Genomic DNA, 23,188 nt, shown 5'->3' on the forward strand with positions numbered 1-23,188 from the left:
AGATTTCAGCTCCATTTTCTTTTGCATTGGACTTGTGATTTCACTGGTATAAGGAACTTCCAGTGGGGATATTTTGCCTACCCCAGACTAGCACCTGGGCTGCTACAGTCTTGGGGTTCCCTGAGATACTGAGAAGTTAAATGACTTGTCTAGGATCACCCAGCCTGTAGGTGTCAGGGGGTGTGACTTGAAGCCAGCTCTCTGTGCCAGGTTATCTCTTTAGCTAAGTGTTCAACAAATATTTAATAAACTGTATGCAGTGCAGTAAAGGGAAAAGCCCTGCCTGCAAGGAGCTTACCAGGTTACAGGGTAAGCATTAAGAGTTGTCTAAACATGGGATGGGCTATCCTTTACTAGAGCTGTTCAAGTAGTGACTAGAATGACTTTTAGGTATTATATAAGGGATTTCTTCAGTAGGAAGAAGGTTGGGAATACAAGACCTGTTAATTTCTATTCTATTATTCAAAGACCTCTTTGTATGGAGGAAAATCTATTGTAGGACAATGACCTTTGTGACCCTAGAATCAGTTACATTTTTCCCCCAACCTGACTTTTATTAACCCTCAGCCAATATAGCCTAATGCAGTAGAAATGACCTTAGGTCAAATTGGTTCCATCACCGGGTTGGCTCCTGGGAAGCTAGGAGGAAGTGGACTGCAGGGTGATTAATATATTGGCTGAAGCATCTCCCTCAGACTGTCTTCAAGGGCTTGCAGTCTATACTGGTGTAAGAGTACCCAAACTGACAAAAATCACAGATCCTTGAAATATTAAGAAATATTGTACAATACGGATATCTCACCTAAAGGAGGAAACAGCTGCTGATTCATAAAATATAAAAGCAGGAGAGACTTTAGGCAAGCAGAATGCAAACTCAGAAGCTAGAGAAAAGAGATTAGATAAGGGGAAAGTAACACAGGAGAAATGAAATGAGAAAAAGGAGAGTAACAGAGAGGGAATGAGGGAGAGACATTCAGAGAGAGAGAAACAGAGAGACAGAGACACACACAAAGAAGGGGGAACAATTAAGCTGGAGGGTTAAATGAAAAGAATTTCCACATAACTAATGGAAGGCTAACTTACCAGCTAATGGTAAGTCAAAGGGCTCAGACAGGGAAGATTATGATTCTCTTTGGGACATGAGGCATTTGAAAGGGAGATGGGCAGTGACAATCAAGTACCACTTGAGACCATCTCAAGCAGGCTCTTCCAATGATGTATTATGGATTTCTTCTTATAGTACATATGGTTACAGAAAGAGCTCTGGATTTGTCTGGAAACACGGCTTTATGTCACCTGCAACCCTCAGAATCTGCCAATTTCTTATGGGCAATGTGGGATTGTGGAAAAAGCTTGGGCTCTGAAATTTGAGGTTCTGGTTTCAAATTTTGTCTCTGATCCTTACTATCAGTGGGATTTCCTTCTCTGCACTTCACTTTCTTCATCTATAAAATGTGGGAATTGGACTAGATTATATATGGGGTTATTTCCAGTTTCCAATCCTTTGACTCCTGTTGGGCCCTCAGTTTCCTTCTTGGTAAAATAAGGACAGTCACATATATACTATCTCTTCTTTTTGTAAGGACAATGCTGTGTAAATGGCAACATATTTTATAAAGCAAAGTATTATTATCACAAAGCTTGTTTTTCTTTTACAACAAACCCACAACGAACAAACTTAAGTACTGAGAAGTTTTTTTTTTAATAGTAAGATGCTAGTCAGTTTCTAATGACTGAAAATCACAGAATTCACTATTGGAGGGGCATAAAACTTCACTGTTGGAAGGTTATAAAATTTAATGCCTTTTAGATTTTCTTAAATTACATTTTCACACACATACAATTTGCCCTTAAGTCACAATATTTTATTAAACTGTACAAACAGCAATGACACTTCAAAGTGCACTGATTAAGAATTCTAATTAAGCAGGTTACTACTGTAAATAACACACATGGTTCTTTATCTTGAACGTTGCACAGAAAGAGATGTAAGAGATAACAGGCTAAGTTTCCCTGGAGCATTATGATGTTGGGTGTTTTCAGCTGCTGTGATGGTTGTTCCTTTTCCTTTTATAAAGTGAGGATGATCGCCATGAAATATGGTATCAAGTGGAAAAATGTATCAGTGGAAAGTCAAGGCAAGTTTTAATTGAGGGAAATAATTTGATATCATCTTTAGTACACTCTACACTTAATTTCTCCATTGCCAGGACAATATGAAATAGTCTATTCAACTTCCAAGGAAAACTGCACCAGGTGACATGTTCTTCCAACTTACCAATGTTATCTCTTGCAAAACAGTGTGGGTGACGTGGATAATCAGAATGAATGGTTTTGAAAATCTCAAGTGACAGGCTACATTTATTGTGAAAGGATTCCCATGAAAACCTTGTTACTGTTCTCAGTTTTCTTTTGACCATTTAAGCTTCCACAGATGTGAACGGGGTAAAATAGGTCAGCAGCTCCTGGTCTGAGACTGGAGGACAATTGTTACGGCATCTGGCAATGAGCTGTTACAGTCTTGAGACGCTCTGTATGCAGTTTGTGCCTTGATTCATCAAGGAGTCCATTGATCGGCACTTTGTACTCAAGTGCAGGGGCTAATTTAGGACAGTATTAAGTTGTTCAATCTTTCACAGCACGCAGTACCATCTTTCAAGTAAATTACTACTGTGGAGGGATCATGGTGGCAGATCTGAACCTCATGGCGAGTCTTTTCTTGAATGCCCTGAAATTCAAGAGCGTTCTGTAAAAGATGGCAGGAGATGTAAAGAGAGACATTTGTCATTAGTGAAGTAGAGGTGGCTTACTCTACAGATAAATGTCGGGAGAACTGGTAAAAGCTTGGAGTCCTCACTGGTGAGTGTTTCTTTTCTTCTCTGAGATGAAAAAGGGACAGGATAAGTATTATTTAGGCCAGTTCAAAGAAGGAAGGCAGATTCCTTTGGCCAGGAAGTTTCTGGAAATATTGAATCCTCAGGATAAGAGCCTCTCCATCTTAGGGTTAATGAAAGAAAAGTTGCTGAACATATTTTGGTCCATGCTGTTTATCAGTGTTCTGTCAGCAAACGATAGCCGTGGTTTCTCATTCAGGAATTCTTTATCAAAGTTGCTGCAGTCGCTTGGAGATTTCTTCAGCAGGTTTGAACAAAAAAAAAGGGGGGGGGAGATAAAGAAAGATTAGGTCACTAAATTTATTAACTTTTCTTCTAACTAGGCCTAAAATCTCTACCTTGAAACAACTCCCTTTTAATTCTGGTGACAGGGGGTGGCTAGGTGGCACAGTGAATAGAGCACTGCACCTGGAGTCAGGAGGACCTGAATTCAAATCCAAAATCAAACACTTAACACAAAAAACTAGCTGTGTGACCTTGGGCAACTCGCTTAACCCCAACTGCCCTACCTTCCCCCCTCCAAAAAAACAAAAACAAAAAATAATTCTGGTGACAGGGGTCAGGACTGATGACTATTTTACAAGGTAATTAACCATATCGCAGCATTCTTCTACTGGATGCAGTCGCGATATTCCTGGGGAGATAATTTTTAGCCATGGCACATGTGAGTGCATTCCACCATAACATATAGCATTAGTGGGCACTTGCTTGGTTAGTATGTCAGGTGGTCATTTTTATACAAAGGTATGTCAGGAACTCAAGTGGGGAAAAAAGAATCAAAGGGGTGAGAGGAATCCAAATGAGATCTCTTTAGGTGACCAAATTTCTGTTTATGGAGTGGCTTTTGGTCACTTCAGGACGGTCACCAATTAAAGGCAGCTGAGCAGATATTGTCATCCTATCCCTAGAAATAGAGGAAGCTGATCATAAAGAAGTTAAGCTTCTCTCAACATCCCCTGGTAACTGGGCTTCCCATCGACTGAATAGAAATGTCAAGTAGGCAGTTATCTGTAAGTTTAACCAAGAGAGCTGTCAATAAGAAGACCAAGGACTGAGCATTTTGCTTCAAGCTTTTGTGGAGGGCATGGAGAAATTTGCAATTGCCTCTAGAAATGTGGGTATGGTTTTGTTTCTGCCAGTACTAAGTAACATGGATGTTAACACAAAGTACAAGTTGGTCTCTGCCCTAAACGGGAAAGTGAAAGGAACCAGAGGGGTGTGCTAGAGCCAGCTCTTAGGTTCAAGAGATCCAGTAAGCAAACTCTATGAATCAGGACTTGATTCAATGTTTTATGATTGCCTAGACCATAGATTCCCAACCTTATTTGACCCCTTAAAAAAAAATTACTCAGTGTCTCCCTGGAAATCAACCTTCTTTAAACCCTTTAAACAAAATATTTTTTTTAAATGATGCATCTTAAATTTAATAATTTATTGGAAATTTGTGAGGATTTTTCCTGCACTGAAATTCTGATGACACAATGTTGTATCATACAACCATTTAGTATTGTATTGTAAACAAATCATTCCAGGCACCTATTCCTGCCCATGAATGTTGGACTTCCCAACAATGCCTGAAATGCTCATCTGCCAGCACTTGCTTGTTAAGACCTATTGGTGGACTTAACCACTGATCTCTTATAACTTGCATTTTGTGTGTTTATTTAGAAAATAATGTAGTTACTACTTTAACTTTGTTACACAAAGTATGAACAGTTTTTCAAAATTTTCTTATTTTTTCTTCTTATATTTTCATTAACCCCTTGTTTTTATTCAATACCCCCTTATTTTTATTCAGTGCCCCCCAAATGTATCCAAGGCTACTATAACCCTCTACCCCTCATTGTTCCAGTGCCCTCAGGAGGTGGTATTACATACTTTGGGAACCTATGATCTACTAGACTTAAGAAAGTGATAAGGAAATTTAAAAGTGTATTGTATATATATGTGTGTGTATATATTTATACATATATCTATAAATGTAAGTTTGCAGACACCTATACACACACACAGGCAGTTTTTCCCCCCTGGAGGATGGTTGTTAAACATTCACTAGCATAACTCTGTATAGGCAATGTAGTATACAGAAAAGAGTTCTGGGGTTAGAAGTTGGAGTACCTGGGTTAAAGTCCCAGCTCTTTTATTTCCTATCTGTATGATATAAGATTTATGGGGCAGGTAAGAGGTGCCATAGTGCACAGAGGGCCAGGTCTGGAGTACAATAGAATCATTGAGTCCAAATCTGGCCTCAGACACTAGCTGTGTGACCCTGGGCAAGTCACTTAATCCTGTTTGCCTCAGGTTCTTCATCTGTAAAATGAGCTGGAGAAGGAAATGGCAAACTACTCCAGTATCTTTGCCAAGAAAACCCCAAATGGGGTCACAGAGAGTTGGACATGACTGAAAAATGGAAGAGCCGTTACTTAAACCCTGAAATATTTCAAGGATAAAACAGAAGAAAAGAAGGTTATGAAGAGGTAGAAGAAATTCTAACCTACGTTAGGAGGTTGGAGGATAGAAGAAAGTTACACAAATTTGGAAGGGAAGTAGGTGGGCCACTGAACATTTAGTGCTAATGGACAGGTCTGAGGCATTTGACTACTCTGAAATTTGATGAATGCTCCTGATTTTTCATCTCAACCAATTTGCTTTCAGTGTAAAACTGCTGTAACTTGTTGCCTTCTTCCTCAGTGGCTGTGATGAAGCAGGAGGACATAGGTTTTACTTATCCTCCCACCAATTATATTTCCCCCATTGTCATAGGATCATTATCTACCAGGCCTGCCCTGTGCCAGCCCCTCTATCTCCTCAATCCCCATAGATCAGGATAGTTCTCTTCCTAAAAGACAAGGAAGCTGTCTCCTAGACTTGACTGACTCAGGGAGATCCTGATAGGTATATATACACATACACATATGTATACATACACACACATATGGCTTCCTGGTTACTTAAAGGCATTAAAAAGCCCATGGCAGTGACTATACCCTGCCTTGCTGCCCAGATTGTTGTGGTGTGAAGGCAAGGATAAGGAGAGGGTGGGATGTGTCTACCCAAGCTGAGTACTAGATCCTCAATGAATATCCATTCCATATTATGGCTAAGTGAACCTTCTGTTAACCCCTCAATGACCAATGAATGTCACTCTTCATGTCTATAGCATTAACAGGATTTTTACTGAGCCAGTCTCTAACCTGAGAATATGCCAGGGCTGCACAAACCAGGCCTAGAGATGGGAATGCCAGTGATCAAGTAGTTTAATTAATCAGTTGCAGAGTGAGGAATGTTGTCTTAATTGAAGTAAAAGCACAGGTTTATACTTAAGTCACAACTGGGTAAGGAGGAGGGAAGGTGGATTACAAATAATCATTTAGAGATTTCCCATGAGAAGCCTACAAGAAGGTCCACAATACAACAGTTCTGGGATCTAGTCTTTGATGGTTGTGACCACCTCCCCTAATGAATCTAATCTAAACTAACTAGGGATGGGCCCGAGTCAGACCTGCTCAACTGACCCACCAAATACAATTTTTATTGGAAAGCATATGTCACTGGGAATGCTGTTCTTTGGTCATTTCTGACTATCCAAGAGCCGAGATATTGGAGTGGTTTGCCATTTCCTTCACCAGCTCATTTTACAGATGAGGAAACTGAAGTAAACAGGGTTAAGTGACTTGCCCAGAGTCACATAGCTAATAAGTGTCTGAGGCCAGATTTGAACTCAGGAAGACAAATCTTCCTGGCCCAGTACTCTATCTACTGTGCCACTTAGCTGCCCTGCTCCTGGGCATACAGAATGTCTTTTGTTTGAAATTCCTCTCCCTCCCCTTTTTAAATTTTATTCAGACTATCAGAACTAAAGTTCTGATGCTGAGCTGTTTTTATGCTAAAGGTGAGAAGCAGCCTCTCAGCAAGCCCACACCACAAAACCATCATTTTTAGATCTGTGAGCCATAGGGAGCGCTCTTTAGATTGCTACTGCTTCCATATCTTCTTGCTTAAAACTGTGGTGTGGGACAGTGGAGAGAGTGCTGGATTGGGACCCAGGGGGTCAAAGTTCAAATCACAGCTTTGCACTTTACTAGCTGAGTGATTTTGGGAAAACTACTTCATCTCCCTAGGCCTTCCTGAGGGGATCAGGCCGGGTGACCCCTAACGTCCTTCCCAGCTCTAAATCTAGAATCCTATGAACCTCTGCAGTGTTATTATATGACAGCAGATATATTAGAAAGCAACCCTCAAAGGGTAAACAAAAATCTTCCATGGTGTTGGGGAACAGAAGGAAGGCAAGAAGCATTTATTAGGTACCACCTTGGTGACACTTTACAAATATTATCTCATTTGATCATTGTGACAACACTGGGCTGAGGTGGGGAGGGTGGGAGGAAGTGCAAGTATTATCCCCATTTTACAGATGAGAAAATTGAGGCAGATAGTATTTAAGTGACTTTCTAAGGGTGACACACATAATAAATATCTGAGGTTGGATTTGAATTCAGGTCTTCCTGCCTCTAGGCCCACTGTATGCCTAACTGACTCTAAGAAAAACAGTGACAACCTCTTTACCTTCCATTGTTACCCCAAGCAAGCTGCTTCAGGAGTTGAGGCTGCCAATACCTAGTTCAAAACCCCCATTTATATGCTGAACATTTCAAGCTGACCTGGCTACAAAGTCATCTTTTACCTAACTTTTGACTGGATACCCACTGGGGTGATAGTTAGTTGTATTGCTAAATGCCACCATTAAATTCCCCAAACCAAACTATATATATATTGCCTTTTGGAGGGCAACTGGGGTTAAGTAACTTGCCCAACGTTACATGGCTAGTTTTGATATGTCATATTTTGAACAAGAGTAATGCAATAGATAAGCCTGTCGAATGCCTTCAAAGGGGTCTCCCCAAGAAGCAGTACTGAGAGTGGGATTTTTCTTGAATTGCCATTATTCTTCACAAGGTGTACCTGGGCCTTAATAGCCATTGGCTCTGACAATGAATAGAATGACTCCGAGAGCATCTACCTTCCCAAGAAATCTGTAGAACTGATCTATGATGATGATGATGATAATAGTAATAGTTAAAATTTTTACAGTGACAAGTACAAGTTTGCAAAATACTTTGCATATATTATCTCAATGATAGACATGATTTCTTAACTTGACATCTGTTATGGTCTGAACTCACGGGGTGGGGAACTTCGGGCCTCATGTAGCCCTCTAGGTCCTCAAGTGTGGCCCTTTGACAGAATCCAAACCTCACAGAACAAATTCCTTTAATAAAAGGTTCTGTTCTGTAAAACTTGGCCTCAGTCAAAAGGCTACACCTAAGGACCTAGAAGGCCACATGTGGCCAGGCCCATCCCTGGTCCAGGGCATTCTGAATCATGTTTCATTTTTATAAAGGAATGACAGAGATGATCAGGATCCAGGGGCCTTTCCATCCTGTTTCCCTCTACCTCCAAAACAAATAGGACATGGGGAAAGACACTGAAGTCCCCTTTTTTCTCTCTCCACCCCCCCCCCTCCTATTCCCCATACTACTTGAGGTCTGTCTGAATGGTTATCAGGCTAGTCACATGATAATGGTTCCACCTACTGTGGAACAAATTCAGAAACGAAGAAAGAATGAATAAAATTAGAAGAAGAATTAGATAACATTTTCAATCTGAGAAGAGCTTATCATATAAGGAAAATACACACATAAACTACTCAGTCAGCTTTAATATCTCCACCTAAGTCCCATCCCTGGTGATGCCTATTTAAAGACTTTAGCCTGGATGTCTGTACTACTTGGAAACTGGGCAGTTCAGTCTGTTGAGTCTTAGCCATTTAGATCTGGTTTCATCCACTTCCTTAACCCCACTAAACCTCAGTTTATCTCCAGTGAATTTTCTCTAATGTACTTATTATTTTGAGCACTATTTTTACAGATTCCCCATAAAGAAACTTTTTGGCCTTGGGGTAAAGAAACTTATCTCCTGAGGAATCCCACTTTTTACTCTTTACTATTCCTCAGCCTTGGAGAGAATATTGACATCTGTTAGGGTAAAGAATGCCTTAACTATCAGCTAAACCTTTGGCAAATCTAGCAAGAAGGCTACCAATTTTGTTTTACCTTGCTTTTCATTTTTCTAGTGAGTTTTGCATATTTCAGGTCTTTCTTCCTATCCTATAATAGGTTATCTCTTTATATTAGTTTATAAACAGAAATATGGCGTAATGTGTTTGCCTTTTAACCTTTTCTGAAGAAGTCTGTCACTAGAGATATGTCCCACAGGAATGTGCGATCTGACCAATCTAGTTACAAACCAAGATTACTGATGGCTTAAAAACCAACCATAAAATTACACTCTTCAGTCCTCTCTTCTGGGTCCCCAAGACTCCTTTTTGTAGCATCAAGGAGCCAGACTAGACAATACCTAAGATCCTTTGAGAGATTTTCTTTGGAAGGGAGTTAGGTGGATCCCCAAAAGCGTGTATCTGGGTACCACTCTACCCCCTCATCCCCCATAATAAAGCTCCTTGGATGCCATGCTTGAAGGAACAGCTCATTATTCTTTACAATGCTAAGGTTGGTGTCTGTTTAAATAGAAAGCTACCTAATGGTCCTCTCCACAGCTGTGGCCTTGTGGTATCCTGGAGTCTCTGTCTCCCTGCACAGATTAAAATCTGTTCCTTATGCCCCCATCCCCTAAATTGATGGTACCTTTCATGATGCTTAAATAAGGTATGGCTTGCGTTGTTTGCTCCAGGTTAAAAAGAATCCCAGTTATGGCTTTCACTAGCTTGTTTCCGTCACCATTTTGGAATGTAGTAATGCTATAATGAGCTGAAATTATGTAGGGATGGTGATAGGACGTGGTTTTACATGGGGACCTGTAGAGGTTTTATCAGATTGTAGGAGAATGGGAAACTATACAAAGGGTCTTTACCATTTTTGGTTTGAATGGTGGCTCAATCTCCTCTCATCTATCTCCCCAATATCTGTCCTGTCTATTCTCTTTCTCTCTGCTCATAGAACCACTACCATTGTTCAGTCTCTCATCTCCTCTCAGTGGGACTATAGCCATAGCTTTATTTGATCTCCCTGCCTCTAGCCTCTCACTCTTCCAATCTGTATTCCTAACGCACAGGTCTGACCACGGCACCCTCTTGCTCAAGAAGCTTCACTGGTTTCCTGCTGCCTCTAAGATCAAATACAAACTCCTAGGCCTGATATTTTAAGTCCTTCACAGTCTGCCTCCAACCTACATTTCCACTGCTGACCTTGTATTACTTCCCCTCACACATTCCAATGTGTTTTAACCAAAATGACCTACTTATTCCCCACATTCAAATGCCTTTTTCTGGGTCTTTGCACAAACTATCCCCTATAGCTAGAGTGCACTCCTTCCGAAATTTCACTTCCTTGAATCCCTAGGTCACTGGAAGGCACAGTTTAGTCAGGGGTGGGGAACCTGTGGCCTTGAGGCCACAACCTCAAGGTGAATCCAAAAGGCTGCACTTAAGGATCTAGAAGGAAACATGGCCTCAAGGCCATTAACCCCATAAAGCACATTCATTTTGCTGCCCTATACTCATATTTTGAACGAATATGTGTAGCCTAAGATAAGCACACACTACTCAGTTCATTTCTTGTTCATGGTCACGTACTATCTGTGGCTGGAACATTAGCTGATGTGAATTAGCCCTCTCGGTGTCTCAGTGACAGAGGCTTCCACTGTTTTGTTTCTACCATTATTCTGGAACCTAGTAATGATACCATGAGCTAAAATTATGTAGGGTTGGGAAGAGTGGGGGCATGATTTTAAATGGTGCCTTGGAAAAGTTTTATCAATCAAACCGCAGGAGAATGGGGGAGCGTAAAAGGGATGTTAAATCCTTACCACTTTTGGTTTGAATGGCGGCTCAATCTCCTTGCGTTCAAGGTCCTCCCAGTTGATCTCCCTGAAGAAGGAATGCAGACGAATGTCCCCTTTTATCCCCAGTCTTCGTTCAGGTTCTCTCACAAAAAGCTGGGAAGTTGTAGACAGAGAATCAGTTTATTTCTCCTTTAGCAAGTGTTCCTCTCCTTGGCACTGGTAGCACTGTGGATTCAAAATCCTGAGCTCTACTTAAAGCTAACTCAGGAGGCTAACTCCAAAGCTGGAGATCTTGGGAGAGTCAATCCTCTCACTGCTCCCATATCACTGCTCTCTGTCCTCACTAGGCCTTGGCTTGTTATGAGAAAGGAGAACACTTGATATTAGTTTGACCACCCAGAAAATCATGAGAAAAGCAAACAATGGAGATTATTAAACTCTTCATAGGTATAAAGTACAATTTAATTCAATTTAACAAATGTTTGAAAGGCAACGTGGGGGGCAGCTAGTATGGACCCTGGGGTCAAGAGGATCTGATTTCAAATCCAGCCTTGGACACTAGCTGTGTGACCCTGGGCAAGTCATTTAACCCCAATTGCCTCAAAAAAAAGGAAAGAAAAGAAAAAAAGTAATGCTGCATAGTAGATAAAGAGCCAGTTTCTGTCATGAAAATCTGGGTTTACTTTCTGCCTCTTACACATACTCTCTGTATGACCCTGTGCAGTTCACTTATTTTCTCACTATTTCAGGTAATTCTTGGGTGCTGATCTGTATTCACAGGAGTGTCTTCATTGGAAACATTCTATTACCAATGAAATCACTAGTCTAGCTCCTCTACCAAAACAAGACTGCCCCCCCCCCCGCCAAAAACCCACAAAAACTTTGAACCAAATTAAAAACAACAACCCACTCTCACAGGTATTTTTAAATACTGTTCTGTGAGCAGAGTGCATTGCTGGACACTGGGAGGACTGAGGGAGACAGGAAACTTCACTGTGCCACTATCCCATCCCAATAGAGCTTAGAGGCAGTAGGGAGAAATTATATAAAACAAGAAATGATAAGTGTGTAGGAGAGTTATAAAGTGTTACGTGAGATCCAAGGAGGAAAGAAGGGAAAGCTTCCCAAAGGTGGTGATGGTTAAGTTTAGATTTAAAGGCTGCATAGGAATTGTGTAGAGGTGTGGGGAGAGAAGAAGGATAACATTCTAGAACAGGAGTGGGGAACCTGTGACCTCAAGGGCACATGTGGCCCTCTAGGTCCTCAAGTATGGCCCTTTGATGGAATCGAAACTTCGTGGTCCTCAAGTGTAGCCTTTTGACTGAATCCACACTTCATATGGCATATTGGCTTTCCAAGTCACTAAGGCTCTTGGTTGCAAACCTGCCTGTATGAGAAACATAACTCAAAGGTTCTCTTTGATAATCTCCCTGGGGTTCCATATATATTCCCTCTTTTCCCATTGTCCTTTATCTATTAGATTTCCCCCAGGGTATTAAAGTCAACACTGGAAAAGACAGAAAAGAAAGTGAAAAACTTCAAATTTAAATAAAACATGTCTAGGATCTTAAGGAAGAATAAAGTCTAAACACTGGGCCTAGAAAAATAACAGGTCTCCTGAGGGTCTGGGTTTATTATCCCTTAAATCAGGGTTTTAAAAATTATTCCTTAAATTATTCTCGATTGTTTACAAAGGTTATGTTTTTTGTTTATTTTTAGACAGGGATGATGGATAATTGGTAGGAACATGAAAGTAGAAAAAGTAGAAAGAAGAAAGTAATCAAAGACTGATCCCCTTTTGGCGTTTAAATTCTGCATCTTATTTTAACTTCTAGTACCTTAGCTTTACTCCCTAATCTAGTCTGCACTTTCAGTCTGGTTCATTCTCAAATCTTCCATAGCTGTTCTATCCTAGAGAATAAAGTCCGATCACTAACACTGCTCAGTCTCAGATTTGTCCTAATTAGCAATGTGACCCTCGGCAAGGCATTTCACAGAAACTTAGTTTCCTCCTTTATAAAGTAATTTCTAAGTCTCTTTCCAGTTTTAACATGCTGTTATTCTGCGATTCTTTATCCTATTATTTTTGGATTACTTAGCTTGGCATTCAAGGCTTTCCGCAGTGTGGCCCTAACCTGTGCAGTGTTACCCTGTGCTACTCTTTACTCCCTTGGGCGAACCTTCTGTCCCAGTCACAGTAGTATACTCGCTGTGCACCATATGTCATGCATCTTCTTGCCTCTGCATTTTATTCATTCCATTTTCTCTGCCTAGGCTGCCCTCCATTCCAAATCCTGCTTGTTCTTTGTGGCCCAGTTCTAGTCATGTCTCTTCTGTGCATCTTCACCAGACTATCTGAACCTATAGTCATCTCTTCCTCATCTGATCTCCTACGGTCCTTATTTCCTGTACTACTTATTTGCTTCACTGTATATAGCATCATATTGTCAGGTATCTTATGATAACATCTTATGGTTAGTTATCTGCAACCCAATAAATATTTATTAAGCAACTACTACATGTAAGTCATTGTGCTAGGAGCTGAGGATGAAAAGATTTTAAAAAAAAAGGAACCCAAATAGTTTCTGTCCTTAAGGAGTTTATATTCTATCAGATTATAACAATAAATACTGGCTCATGCATTTAAGAGGCAGGCACGCCTTAGATAACACAAGGCATAAGATATATAGATAATAGAAAGCTCCATATCCATCTCTCCAATGCCTACATCCTATTTCTTCAATTAGATGGTCCTTGAGGACCATCTTTTATTTATTTATTCATTTTTGCTTTTTGGAGGGCAACTGGGGTTAAGTGACTCGCCCAAGGTCATGCGGCTAGTTTGTGTGTTAAATGTTTGAGGTCGAATTTGACTCAGGTCCTCCGGACTCCAGGGCTGGTGCTCTATTCACTGTGCCACCTAGCTGCCCCTAAGGACCATCTTTTAACTGCAATACTTGGCAAAATTCTTTGAATGTGGTAGAAAAAAAACTTACATAACTATTTCATGATTGATGATTCTCTGTCTAATGTCGCTTTACCTTTAAGATAGCTGACCCCATGGATAGAGAGCCATACCTGGAGTCTAGAAGAGCTGAATCCAAATCTTGCTTCAGATACTTACTAGTTGTATGACCCCACTTAACCTCTATCTGCTTCAATTTCCCCATCTGTGAAACGGAGATGAGAATAGTGCCTGTCTTCCAGGGTTGTTGTGGGGATCCAATGAGATAATATTTATATAGCATTTTAAAAATCTTAGGTTTTCCTTTTCTTCTGTCTTATTAAAAGTCAGCATACTTAGCTATCTTGGCAATACTGTCATTGCCCATTGAAACCTCATTATAGATGTTCTCCCCACCTATCCCCTTGAGGGGGGCAGTAATAGGTCAGAAGACTGTATTGAGAAGACGACTTTCTGTTGCCAATAGGGCAGGACCTTCTTGATTCAAACCTGATGAGTTGTTTTAGGAAGGAACAGCATCCACAGGGACCCTAAGATGTAGCTTCACGTGAAAAAGTCATGACTTCCTTCCAAGCCTCAGCAAAAGTTGAGGAACAAGCAATACAGTAATTCAATTCAGCAAAAGTAAGGTAATTGAATGTGACCTGACTAGACCAGAAATCATGAAGAGGATGTAGAGAAAAAAATGCAAGAATTCCATTCTCTCTCCTTTGACCCTCTTATCCTGTATTTATCTTGTCTGTCCACAGTTGTTTGCATGCTGCCTCCTCCCTTAGACTGAGAGCAGGGACTGACTTTTACCTGTCTTGGAATCCCTACTGCTCAGTGCAGTGCTTGGTATAGAATAGGTGCTTAATAAATGCTGCTGACTTGATTTCCCACGGGGTAAAGAAGTACTCAGGTGCAGTGGTTTCCTTTTCCTTGCCCTGGCTCTGTGTCAGGGATCAGGTCAGAATGACTTTCTTTCATTTTGGGCAAAGCAGCAGCTAATACCAGGAGAGTTAATCATTTTATTTGATGGGAAGCTTGACTGTTATTATTTTGAGTTGGATCTGGCCTTTTCACTGAGGCAGATCTGCAATCAAAGGTCTTTGAGAGTCACCTGGGATACTGAGGGGTTAAACCTATGGGCACATAGCTAGTAGGTGTCAAAGTCAGGACTTGAACCTAGATCTTCATGACTCCAAGGCCAGCCCTATGTCTGGTATGTCACACTGCCTCTTGATTTTGAGGGTGATATTAAGAATTACATCCTTCATATACAGATGTCATAGATTTGCTTGTTTAAGCTGAACCAGAAACTTAGCTGCTTTCTCGCAGTGAAAAAATCTTTCTCTTTCAGGAAGCTGTCCTGTTTTGTTGAATAAAATTCACTTCCCTTCCTCCTTCACACATACCATAATGTTCCTTTTCCCACTTTTTCAAATATCTTGACAGTTAATGTGCTGGAGAGGAGAGTCAACTGTACTCAGAAAACCCTTCCTATGACATGGTGTTGGTAACAACCCAGCCAGCCCTTTCTTTGATTCATCTTCTTCTTTATTACTTGAGTATCCTTCACTCCTTCCAAATAGCATGGGATCTCTAGGTTCTATTTTGGGTAATACTGATATCATGTAAAGAATATAGGCCTGGGAAGAGAGGGAGACTGTGGTTTTATCACTAACTTCATTTTTTTGGAGGGGGGAGGGGATGATCTATTCTTAGGGAAGCTCATCAGTTGGAAAACTTAGTAAATAACCTATTTTTTTTTTGTCTCTAACTCCCTCCCTTCATTCCTTCATTTCTACTGGCTTCTGATTTTGAATTTGGAAAGTTCTATGCTGCTTACAATTTTAACCATGTTTTAAGCTCAAACTCAATGGTTAAAGGTAATTTACCATTCTAAAAAGTATCTCTATCAGATTTTTAAACATATTCCAATTTCACAAATTCAAAACTAGGTCTGTGGCTCATTGTAAACCTTCATTCAGTTTCTCAAGAGCAGTTAACGTGAGTCAGTGGGTAAAACTTCTTGGGACCTAGTTGTAAGCTGTCCTTTGTAAATAGGAAGCATGATCCCTGCTGTCAGTAAACTTCTATTCTAAAAGAAAAGGGCACCTCCCTGCACCTCCCCTAGCCCATTCAACATCTATCTTATTGGAACAGGGTGGCAAAGCAGACCCTTGACTGCTGTGCCATGGACTGATCTCATCAGGGTTTGGGCCTTCAGTCTTGGTCTCTATGGTGCTTTGTGTCTGTCTCTGTTTTTCTGGGTGCCGGTAATCTCCTTTCCCTTTCCAGATTTTTCTTTCTCTGGGGTGGGAAGGAGTGTTGATGGCTAGGTACCCCTCCAGTGCATCTTTTCCTTTAAAATTTTTTTTAATCCTCTTTAAATCAACCTGTACTTTATTCTTTTCTGTTTTGTTTAGCCTTCTATCCCTTATTGTCTTTTCTTTTTTAAAATTATTTTTTTTCTTTTTCATTCCCATAAGATGTTTTGCTTAGTAACTCAAGAACAAATGTGAATCATGATCATATAGGATTCAGAGCTGGTAGGGACCTTAGGCAGAATCAGGCTGAATTCCATTTTACAGAAGGAACTAAGGCAAAGAGACTTATAGGGAACTCTTGGTTAAAAAAAAGTTTCATTTAACACCATAGATAAGCACCCTGCTCTTCAGTTTACAATCTTGGAAAAATCTCTTAGAGAATTACACAGGATCACACAGTATGTATTAGAGGCAGGCTTTGAATCCAGGCCTTCCTCTCTCTGAGGCCAACTCTCTATCCACTATACATACTACTGTCTCTCATTCTCAACATTTTAAAAGGCACCTTCCTCATATCAACCTTGTGAGGAAAGATAATGGGAGTATTACTACCTTCATGTAACAGACTAGGAAACTGAGGCAAGAATAGATTAAGCTAGGGATTATGCTGAGATATGAATTCAAGTCTCTTGACTCCAAATTCACTGTGCTTTCCACTATATAAGATATAGCTTCTCAACATGCTGAATTTATACTCAGAATCTATTCTGTTGAATGAAAAATTGTCTTGTGAGCTTGAATATACTTATTCCTAGATTTCTTTCTCTTCTAGGAAAAATAAAAATAAAATTTATAAGCAGAGGGACACTCTGAGACTGATTTCCATGCCCAATCTTCTTTTTAGTTCTACACAGCAGAGTAAATTGCTGTCCTCCCCCTAGCAAATCAGAGCACCCTGGGGTCCTGGATTTGGCAGGAGACTTACTTCACTTGTAGGTTGGAATCAGCAGATCTGGAGCAGGGAGCTGTGCTGGAGAAATAAATTCTCCCAAAGAAAGACTTGCATTTGTCCATAAAGGCTGTCAAGAAGGGTGGTTTACATTGATAGGAAATAGGCCTCTTACATAAACAGGCAGCATGCAGTTCGGGTTTGGTTAAATTTATCTGGATGTCTAGGGGGGAATCAGCTCAAGGCTACTGAGGTCTGCCGTCAGTGCTGTGCACTTGTCAGCTGGTGACATATGAGTGCCCGAGAAATTTTCTCCTCTATCTTTCACCCCTTCACAGGAGTGTTTCTTTCGTAAGAGATTAAAAAAAAGTTTCTATAAAAAGATGTTTTTGTTCTGGGGCTTTTGATTTCCATCCCTTTCCAAACAAATGGACAGGACACATATATTGAGTAAGCTGTTGTTCAGCTGTTTCAGTCGTGTCCAACTCTTCATGACCCCGTTTGGAGTTTTCTTTGCAAAGATATGGGAGTCATTTCTCATTTCCTTCTCCAGTTCATTTTACAGAAGAGGAAACTGAGGCACAGAGGGTTAAGTGGCCTACCCTGGTTCACACAGCTAGTAAGTGTTGGAAGCCAAATTTGAACTTAGGTATTCCTGACTCTACCCACTGTGCCTCTTAGCTGTTCATCTTCACTATACTATGTCAATTAAACGCTTTGTGAATGCTGAAGGTTGTAGAATTCTGAAATGGGTGCCATCCAATGTCATTTCCTTTAGGGAAAATTCTTACTCAGCATTTCTAGAAGGCCCATCACCTGGGAGATCTTACACTGCTAGGTCTTAAATTTCCTATACCATACATGGGATCAGGAAATATATGATGTTGAAGAAAGAGTATTAGAATAGAATCAGTAAACCTCGGTATAGATTTTTTACATGATCTTGGGCAATGTCATTGAGCCTCAGTTTCCAAATATGTAAAATGGAGATAATCCTCATATTACCTAGCTCACTGGATGGTGAGGAAAATTATTTTTAAAGTTTAAAGTGCTTTATGTGTATGCAAGTAATAATAATTATATATTTACTCATATATGATGAATAACTCATACTATATCAAGACATACATTGTTTTTACAATATATATTACATATATACTATATGTAATAATTATTGTCATTAGAAGGGGTCTTAGACATCTTTTTTTTTTTTTAACGCAATCGGGGTTAAATAACTTGCTTAAGGGTACATGGCCAGTTATTTCTGGGTGTGGTGCTAAGTATCTGAGCCCGGATTTGATCCCCAGGTCATCCCGACACTGGAGCTGGTGCTCTTACTCGCTGAGCCACCTGACCGCCCCTAAGCAATTGGGGTTAAGTAACTTGCTCAAGGTTACACGGCCAGGTGTTTCTGCGTGGGTAATAAGTGTCTGAGCCCAGATTCAATCTCCAGGTCATCCTGACACTGGAGACGTTGCTCTTACTCACTGTGCTACCTGGCCGCCCTGACATCTTTTCTAACATCCTCATTTCAGAGATGAGAAAAAAGCCTCAGGAATCAAAGGATTTGCCCATGGTTACACAGCTAATACATGGGCATCTAGGTAACACAATGCATAGACTCATCTATATGACTTCAGATCTGGTCTCAGACACGTACTTGCTGTGTGACCCTGGACAAGTAACTTAACCCCATTTGCCTCAGTTTCCACATCTGTAAAATGAACTGGAGAAGGAAATGGCAACCCACTCTAGTATCTCTGCCAAGAAAACCCTCAAAAAAGGGGTCAAAGAAGAGCAAACATGACTGATTCCACTAAACAACAACAATATACAGTTAATATGGGACTGGACTGGGATTCAAACTCATCACTTTCTTGAAAAAATATTATTTTTATTGAAATCTTTTGGTTTTTTACATCAGTCTCATTTCTGAATATACCCTTCTTCTCTAATTCAGTGAATTCATCCAAATTCATTTGATGAAGGCAGAAACAGAGGCACAAAGATATGAAGTGAACTGTTTAAAGTCACCTAGTGAGTGGAAGGCAGAGGTGGGATTATGGGCCAATACTATGGTCCAGAAGAGTGTATAGTGAGTAATGATATTTGAGGTTAGGGTTGCTGGAAACTGTGACTGGGACAACATGTCCCAAGTGAGCCTAGAGAAAGGCCATGAAATCCTCATCAGCTCGAGGAAAACTGAATGAAAACAAACATCTCAGCTTGAGTTTTATGCTCCTCCACCAATTAACATCCTTCATCGATTTATTTTAGTCCTTTAAATAGATGCTCCACCCTAGGCCAAAAGATCTATTTTCTGTACTCTTCAGATTTCATGCTAGCTTCTGCCTCTGGAAATGACATTGCTATGACCTGAAGGGACTCTTTCCTACCCTCTGCAAAGGATTTCTTCTCTCTTAAAATCATACTCAAAATTCACTTCTTTAGGAAGTGGTCACTGATTAATTCCTGTCATCATCTATGCACATCCCCTTCAGCACATTTAGGCAGTTTTCATGATCTGTTAGGCATGTTTATCTCTTTCTTTGTAACTCTTCCTCCCTCCCTCTCTTTCTCCCTTCCTTCCTTTGCAGTGACTTGTCCAGGGTCACACAGCTAGTAAGTGTCAAGTGTCTGAAGTCAGACTCAAATTCGGGTCCTCCTGACTCCAAAGCTGGTGCTCCATCCACTACACCACCTGCCCCTGTCTTATCTCTTCAACTATAAATTGCTGGTGGTCAATTATGAGTTCCCCATTACTGGAGGTCTTTCAAGTGACCATTTATCTGGAGTTTGTAGAGAGGATTCTTGTTCAGGTATAGTTCAGACAAGGTAGTCTTTGAAGTCTCCTGGAATCACAGAGCTAGAGCTGGAAGAACCCCAAGGCTCCTCATTTTAGGGATGAGGTCACTGAGGCCTAGGGGTGTTAAGGGACTTGTTTTGAGGCACACAGGGAGCATCCATCAGAATCAGGATTTGAACCCATGTCCTTTGACTACAGAGTTGTTGAGTTGTTTCAGTCATGTCCAACTCTTCTTGACCCCATTTGGAATTTTCTTGGCAAAGAGACTGGAGTGGTTTTCTGTTTCCTTCTCCAGCTCATTTTACAGATGAGAAAAAACTGAGGCAAGAAGATTAAGTGACTTGTCCAGGGTCACACAGCTAGTAAGTGTCTGAGACCAGATAACTCAGGTCTCTCTGACTCCAGGCCAGGAGCTCTATCCACTCCCAGAGCCACTGCTTTTTCTACCACACCATGCCATTCTTTTGTGTTTTCTAGTTATAGAAATATGATGTTAAACATTGAAGGAAGCTTAGGGTTATCCAATCCCACCTTCTTCTTTTACAGATGATGAGAGGTGTCCAGTTATGTGCACAAAGACATCCATGGCAGAAATGGGCCTAAACCCAGGTTTTCCTAATCCTAGCCCAGCATTCTTTCTCCATTGTCATGGAGAGCCCAGTGAGTCATCAAAGGATTCATCACAACAGAATATTACCAAGGTTGTTGGTAGAAGTGATTTAGTTCAATTCTCTCCTTTTAGCAGATGGGGAAACGAAGTATTACAGATGTCAAGTTAATCACCTAAGGTCACATGACGAAGGAGCTAATGATGGAGTTGGGGCAAGACTTTGGTTTCTCCAGATGCCCTGCTCTTTGTCTCTTGGGAATACATGAATTTTAAGGAAAATGAATTCTATGTCTTCATGTTTTCTAAGTTCTGTTTGAGCCAGGTCATCACAATGTGTCAGAAGGGGATCGTTCCCAGCTTGTCCTTCTAGACATAATTTCATCCCTTGAAGTCACAGGGATGGGGGTTTCCTGCTTAGAATACATCGGATCATCTATCCAGAGCTGGGAGGGACCTCAGAGACCTTCTATGTCTTATGTAAGCTATTCATTTTATAACCCTCTTTTCATCTGCTGGTGCCCAGGGCTCAGGCTGGGATGATACTTTCTCACCAACACCCAGGGAATCATTAAAAGAGGGCTTGGACTAATGTCTATGTATTTTAATGCAAAAAAAAAAAAAGGACTACTCACATTCTGGTAACTTATTTTATGTGACTAGAATTTTGCTGTTTTATCAGTTAACTCGTTAATAACAATAAGAACTCATTACCATAGTGTTTATGGCTACAAAACTTTACATACATATATTATCTGATTGGATTTGATCTTCACAGTAACCCTAAGGGCTGGATATCGCAAATATTTATTTTGTGGGAGAAGAAGATTCTTGAAGAGGTTAAATTATGGTGAATCTGAGACTCACATTCAGGTCTTCTGAGTGAAAAAAAGTTTTTTTTTTAAATTTAAATAATTCACTGTCCTTGAATTTTGGTTTATAGTATTTTCAGGTCCCTAATTATTCATTTAGGGATACATTCAGTTTTTCTCTAACTGTGTCACAGGGATCAGAGAGCTAGGGGAAGGATCTTAGAGGCTAGGCAGCAAGATCCCTTTTATACAGATGAGGATATGGAAGGCAAGGAAGATGGTTGTAGCCAAAGACACACAGGTAGGACATATTGTCAACTTCCTCAATCAACATTTAATAAGTGCCTACTGTGTGCTAAGTGTTGGAAAAGAAATATGATTTAAGTCTAGATTCTCTGCTTAAAATCCAGTGAGCTTTTGTTTGTTCAGGGTTGCCCTCTGATACCGATGGACTGTTTGGCCCCTAGCTCCCTTAAGTTTGATCTGGATCTTCTGCAGAAAGTAGAGTCCAGGATTCCTCAAATCCAGTGTCTTGACTTCACAAAGAGAGGTGAAGACCCACAAAAATTTCAAGCATCCTGGATGAGTTTGGAGCTGTGTTTTGCAAATAGGAAACAATGCTGATATAATTTCATTTCTGATAGTTCCAAAAATTCAATTCAGCCATTTATTAAGTGCGAGGCACCATTCAAAGAGTGAGAAACAGATCAGCACTAAAATCAAGGTATAATTCTACTTTATATATTCTTATTTCCAGGTTAACAAAGGCTTTGTCAGTCAGCCAGTCAATAAAGCATTTATTAAGCTTTTTGTTGCTTTGTTGTTAAATCCTTTCAGTAGTGTCTGACTCTTCATGACCCATTTGGGGTTTTCTTGGCAAAAAAACTGGACTGGTTTGCCTTTTCTCTTTCTCCAGCTCATTTTACAGAGGAGGAAACTGGGGCAAACAGGGTTAAGTGACTTGTCCAGGGTCACACAGCTAGTGTCTGAAGCCAGATTTGAACTCAGGAAGATGAGTCTTCCTGCTTTCAGGCCCAACACTGCCAGGCAATGTGATAAGAGCTGGGGAGGCAAAGAAAGGCAAAAAGTACTGTATTCCTCCCCTCTGATCCCTCCAAAGGGCTCATATTCTAACAGAGATAACATGCAAATGGCTACATCCATACAAGGTCTATTCTGTTGTAAATAAAAGGAAAATTCAGAGGAAGGGATAAGGGGGTTGCTGTACTTGGAAAGACTTCCTGGAGGAGGTTTTGAGCTGAGTCTTCAAGGAAGTGAGGAAAGCTAGGTTGCAGAAGGTGAGAAGGGAGAGCATTCCAGGCATGGGAGACAGTGTATGCCTGACATGTCCCTCTAGTCATAGATGATCCTTTGTTATGATGCTTTATCTAGAGCTGTCCTTTGCTTTTATTGTCCTCTACCTTTTTCATATCATACTTATTTACATGCTGAATCCTTATTTGACTATAAACTGTTTAAGGAAAAGACTATGTCATTTTCCATCTTTACATCCCTTTCTTCTAGTATAATACTTGGAATACAATAGGTGCTAAATAAAAGTTTTTTGGATTTTTTTTTAAAATGAAGGTAACTTTCTGACTCCTTATTGCATTTGAGTTTTCCATCTCAGTCAATAATCAAGTGCCTACTATGTAACAGGAAATGTGCTAAGCACTGGGGATACAAAACGAGGCAAAAGACAGTTCTTGCCCTCAAGAATCTTACAGTTAATGTAGTAGCCAATACACAAATATATATATATAATATATACACACATATATACATATACATATATAATATATATATATATATACACATATATACACACACACACACACACACACACACAACCAAGCTTTATACAGGATAAACAGGAAATAATTAAAAGAGAGAAGACATTAGAATTTAGAAGGACTGGGAAAGGCTTCCTGTAGAAGATGGGATTTTAGTTGGGCCTTTAAGCCAAGGAAGCCAGTAGGAAGAGATGCAGAAGGAGAGCATATTAAAATGAAAGGGTCGTTAGTCAACAAAAATCTGATCTGA

General features: G+C 40.3%; 1 protein-coding gene across 1 annotated transcript in view; it reads right to left on the minus strand.

Moving 5' to 3' along the window:
• Positions 1 to 1,678: 1,678 nt before the first annotated feature.
• The window catches only part of LOC138175813 (protein kinase C theta type), a 198,860-nt gene continuing 177,350 nt past the window's right edge, over positions 1,679 to 23,188 (minus strand). Inside the window, exons 17-18 of the mRNA XM_069106315.1 lie at positions 10,779 to 10,907; positions 1,679 to 3,132 (exon numbers count right to left, since the gene is read on the minus strand). Of these exons, the coding sequence (XP_068962416.1) occupies positions 2,977 to 3,132; positions 10,779 to 10,907 (285 nt within the window). The 3' untranslated portion in view covers positions 1,679 to 2,976. The remainder of the gene's footprint in view (positions 3,133 to 10,778; positions 10,908 to 23,188) is intronic.

The sequence above is a fragment of the Petaurus breviceps genome, unplaced genomic scaffold (genome assembly GCF_028583685.1).
Source record: "Petaurus breviceps papuanus isolate PSGF00001 unplaced genomic scaffold, PetGlider_PUasm1.0 79, whole genome shotgun sequence".
Taxonomy (NCBI): domain Eukaryota; kingdom Metazoa; phylum Chordata; class Mammalia; order Diprotodontia; family Petauridae; genus Petaurus; species Petaurus breviceps.